Below are 4,718 nucleotides of genomic sequence, written 5' to 3' on the forward strand. Positions count from 1 at the left end.
TAAAACCTCATGGCCCTCTTCTCTCCTCAGACATCAATTCAGGCTCAGCTCCTATACCTGGCTTCTTCTCCCTACCTGTGATCCTCTGTATCATACTGGGGGCCCTTCTCTTCCTGGTCCTTGCTGTCCTGGGGATTCAGCTGCATAGATGGAGAGCAGAGCATCAAGGTGGGCCTTAGGGATGCTAAATGATCTGGAAAGTAGTGGGAAGGTTATTTTCAGTCATAATATCAAGAAAATTAAACAAGTATTGGTCTCCATCTTCATTATCTGGCAAAACTCCACCTTCTCTACAATAGACTTCAAGATTTGAAAGAACTGAATCCTTGGTCCTGGGTTGAATGTAAAATCTCTCAAAAATTATGACTCCCTTGTGAACAGTGGAAATTGAGTGTAGGATCAAGATCAGGGTCAGCAAATTTAGTTCTGTCCCAAAAGGGCCCAAGGCTAAGAAAGGGGCCCTAGCAGCCCAGAGAGGTTTCTCCAAGGATGAGCATTGGAAAGCACTGAAAGCTTTGGTAAAAGGAATATCTCCAGGGGCAGGCTCTAAATTCATGCCACATTCCCCAGCCATGTCTGCTTTTGAAGATGCTGTCAATGAGCCCTTGTACCAGGAGATCGATTATCTCATAGAACCAGAGAAGGAGGACCTGCTGGACAGCCCAGGTATGTTCCATGCCCTCACTTCTATTCATGAGCTGGCTGTGGGTTTTCTTCAGGAAGCACAGACCCAACAACTAACCCAACCTCAAAGAGTCAGCCCCCTCCTAAGTCAAGAGCTCCAAGCCCTTTCTCTACAAGTCTGAATCCTCAAGATTTCTTCTAAACCATGACATTGGACCTCCAACTATGGGAAAAGATTTTCTGTTTGTGATGTTTTTCTCTCTACCAGGTAACCTGTCTGATGACTCAGTGACTAAGCTGCCGTATTACTCAGGGGACAACGAGGAGAATGGAGGCCCTGAAGCTGCTCCAGGTAGTAGAGACAGGTCTTCCCTTAGGTGATGGGGATGAGGAGGAGGAATGTCATCTGAGGAGAACCCCTCCTGTGATTAGGATGAGAAGGATCTCTTCTCTCCAGTTGACAACAATTTTTTCCTTTCTTTGCCCACTCTGTGGCCTCAGAAAGGCAAAGATCAGACTCAGTTTTCTGTATCCACCACTACTTCTACTCACTTACAGACATGCATCTAATGTATTATTACAGGTTCAAAGGCCATGTTTTTTAAATAACATCTGAAACATAATCTCAAAAATTCCACGGTGAGAGAGAACACTAGGAAGTATGGTTGGACCCTGAGATAGTATGATATTTGGATCATTTAAAAGATTATGTTTATATTGAGACCAAAAAAAATGATTTTGATGATAAGCCCTGGAATATATGGAGTGCTTGGTGCCTGTACTTATCAACTACCAGAAACTCTTATTTACAAGGGACCTAAGAGAAGAGATGTCCCTCCTGGATCTTCTCCAGATAGTAAAGATGGATAGCTCTTGGAATGAGGCATGTCCAGAAGGGTTCCTAGAGGTTGGATTCTGAGGTCAATCGAGCACTAGAGGGGATTCAAATGCAGGCCTCCTGTGATTGGGACTGGTGGGATCTCCTGTCCCTGAGTGACAGATATCCAGGCTTCCCTCTCCCTACCTGCTCTGTGTCTCTCACAGCTTCAGAGGACACGTGAACAGCCTGGGTTCTCTTGATCCAGATTCAGCTTTCGTCAGTCACTGATATGTGCATATTATATGTTACAACTTTGTACCATACGCTTGAAAGTAGTACCTGAAACTTATAGCACAATAGCTTTTGTTGATGCTTTATGGTATGAGGGGTCATGTTAGAAAAATATTATTGACCTTGGTATATTAGAATACTTAGAAGATCTGAATGAAATCCCAGAATATTGAGATCATATATATGCTTTTGAGACAAACCTGGAATATTGTGTCTATATTTATCAGCTATTAGAATCTTTGCATTATAAGGGACTTAGGACGTCACCTAGTCCAGCCCATATTTTGCTGTTCCACCTAAGTCCTTGTCTGCTTTCAGAGCCTCCAGGACAGCATGTCAATGCCACAGGAAATGGTTATGATGATGTTGAAGAGTTGCCTGTTCCTGAAATTCCTTCTTTCCCTGGGATGAATGAGAATTATTTTTTCCCAGAGGAGGGAAGTAGTGCCAGGTATTCCCAAAAAGGTGAGTAGACAGCTCTGTCTCCAGTAGCCTTATTTCCTTGTCATGGAGAAGATGATTTTGGACCATCAATAGTCAGTTTTTCTTTACTATCAGCATTTAGTAAATCTATTATCAGCCTCGTATACCTAGATAAGATCAGTTCTTTCCTATCACTGGTATATTGTAGCTATTTCATCTCTTCTGAGAGGAGAAACATATAATGTTCTCTGTGTCCATGTCCACTATCAATTGGATGTAGACAAGTCTATATGTGTTGCAGAGACTTTTTTCTCATTTTTCATACCCCAAATTGAAATATATTTTCCAATAGTAAATTTGGGTGCTCTCTCACATTGCGAGAACTAATCTGGAAAATTTTTTAATAGCAATGTAAATTAAATTTGTGAGCTATAAAAATTTGTCTTGGGGCTGGCCCAGTGGTGTAGCAGTTAAGTTTGTGCACTCCACTTCAGTGGCCCCGGTTTTGCGAGTTCGGATCCCAGTTGCGGACCAACGCACTGCTTGTCAAGCCACGCTGTGGCAGCATCCCATGTAAAGTAGAGGAAGATGGGCACAGATATTAGCCCAGGGCCAATCTTCCTTAGCAAAAAGAGGAAGATTGGCAATGGATGTTAGCTCAAGGCTGATCTTCCTCACACACACACACAAAAATTGTCTTGAGCAATTCACGTAACCAAATGTTTAAAGTTGACATTGCCCATTATTTATGCAGTACGTACAATGGCCTTAATTAGAGCGTCATAAAATCTCAGCACTAGAAGGAAACTAGGAGACAATTTTCTCTCATTGTTTCATTTGACAAATGAAGACCTTCATTCCTTAGGACTAGGTTTTCTGCTTATATGTGAACATGTGGTCCCTGGAGAGCAGGAGATTGTGGGATCTGGTTGGGCTGCTCCCCTTTGGGATCTGACAGAGGACCCAAATTGTTCTCACGTATACTGCTAGGTCAGGCTTGATCTGTTATTGAGGTGCCAAGAAAGGTCATGTGAGGTGCTCTAGAGAGGTCATCTCCTGCATCCATTCCTTAAGAAATCAGACCAGACTAGTGTGGAAGAGAACATTCATGTCTCTTTTCCATTCCTTGCCTTTATTGATCTGTCTTTTTTCCAACTGCCAAGATCAAGACAAGAATTTGCACAGAGTAGCTGAGTCAGTACAAAGTAGCTCTGTCTAGCCTTTCAGACAAGTGCTGGGTTCCCACAGACATTTTGTAACCACTTTGTGCTAGTCTCCTTCCTGTCTTTTTGTCAGCACTGAAACCAGGATTTTCCTTACTATTTCAGGCATCTCTCTGCTGTCTCTTAGACAAGCTATCAAGTCTAGCATGGAAGAGAAAGGACCTTCATTGGTCCTGAGACAAGAAGACCCTGGGTATGATGATGTTGAGCTTAGCACCATGTAGCACCATTTTTGGTGCCAGTAACTCGCTGAAGAATCTCTGTAACATTGTTTCCCAAACAAATGAGAATCCTGTCTTCTTCATTACTGCAAAGCTTTTACACATACCTATAATGAAAGGAAATTATTCATAATAAATACTCTGAGCTTCACAGAAGAGTGCTGTTCTCTAAGAATCTAAAAGTACATTCACCCACACTGACTTTGGAAAATTCATTCTTCAAACATATCCCTTTCACCAAGTGAAATCTCAGTTGAAAAATCAGTATCACCTTCCCACGGACTATACTCATGCCTTCCTTTAGGCAATAGAGAGAAATTAATGCTTTTCTTTAAGCATGAAACTCTGAAACCTGGCCCTGAACCAAATATTTACTCTTAGGAAGATAAACTTGGAAACACATAACTGAATATTCCAATATATCCCACCCATCCTCTACTAAAACCTAGAAGTGAGAATCAAAGTAAATGAGATTGGTCAGGAAGAAGGAAAGTGGTTGCAGGTCTTCTAATTTTGCTCAAATTTTTTAATATCGATAGCAAAAATCTACTGTACCTAACAATATCTTTTACTCTAACTGCCTTTTCTCTTTTATACTTATTCCTCAACATCCTAAATCCTCCCCTTCTCCATCAAATTGCACATTATATTGTTCATAAATCCTATTGTTTTCTGTCCTTTTCCATTAGCTATCTCTCTTCCGTTCCCTTCTCTGGCTGTATTTGTGTAGACACCCAAAAACTCTAACCTCCCCCATGGTGAAAGCTTTTTAAGTGGCTGTATTTACTTTGAACTCTTCCCATCCCAAACCATATTCACATATTTACTGAAGTTGTATCAAAAGAGAGAGAAAGCAGGGAGGAGGAGGACACACAAGCCAAACAATGTTATTTTCCTTCCTGAAAAATACTACTGGTTCATTATTATCTATAGCAAAATTTACAAAATTCAGTGATTTGCATTTGCATGCCAGAATAATGAATGTTTCCATGTCTGCATCCTAACTGTATAATTGTTTAACCAAGATTTTCTTTAAATTTACTATCTTTTTAATTCAAATATTTTCTTCAAAAATAAAATATATATTACTGCAAAGAATATCCATAAAATAATGAA

General features: G+C 40.7%; 1 protein-coding gene across 1 annotated transcript; it reads left to right on the top strand.

Moving 5' to 3' along the window:
- The first annotated feature begins 849 nt into the window (after positions 1–849).
- Positions 850–3,743, top strand: LOC131415599 (antigen WC1.1-like). The gene is made up of 3 exons (XM_058557426.1): positions 850–976; positions 2,054–2,200; positions 3,487–3,743. Exons 1-3 carry the CDS (start codon positions 850–852, stop codon positions 3,603–3,605), a joined length of 393 nt encoding a protein of 130 aa, XP_058413409.1. The 3' UTR covers positions 3,606–3,743.
- Positions 3,744–4,718: the final 975 nt, after the last annotated feature.

This window comes from Diceros bicornis, chromosome 17 (assembly GCF_020826845.1).
Source record: "Diceros bicornis minor isolate mBicDic1 chromosome 17, mDicBic1.mat.cur, whole genome shotgun sequence".
NCBI lineage: Eukaryota > Metazoa > Chordata > Mammalia > Perissodactyla > Rhinocerotidae > Diceros > Diceros bicornis.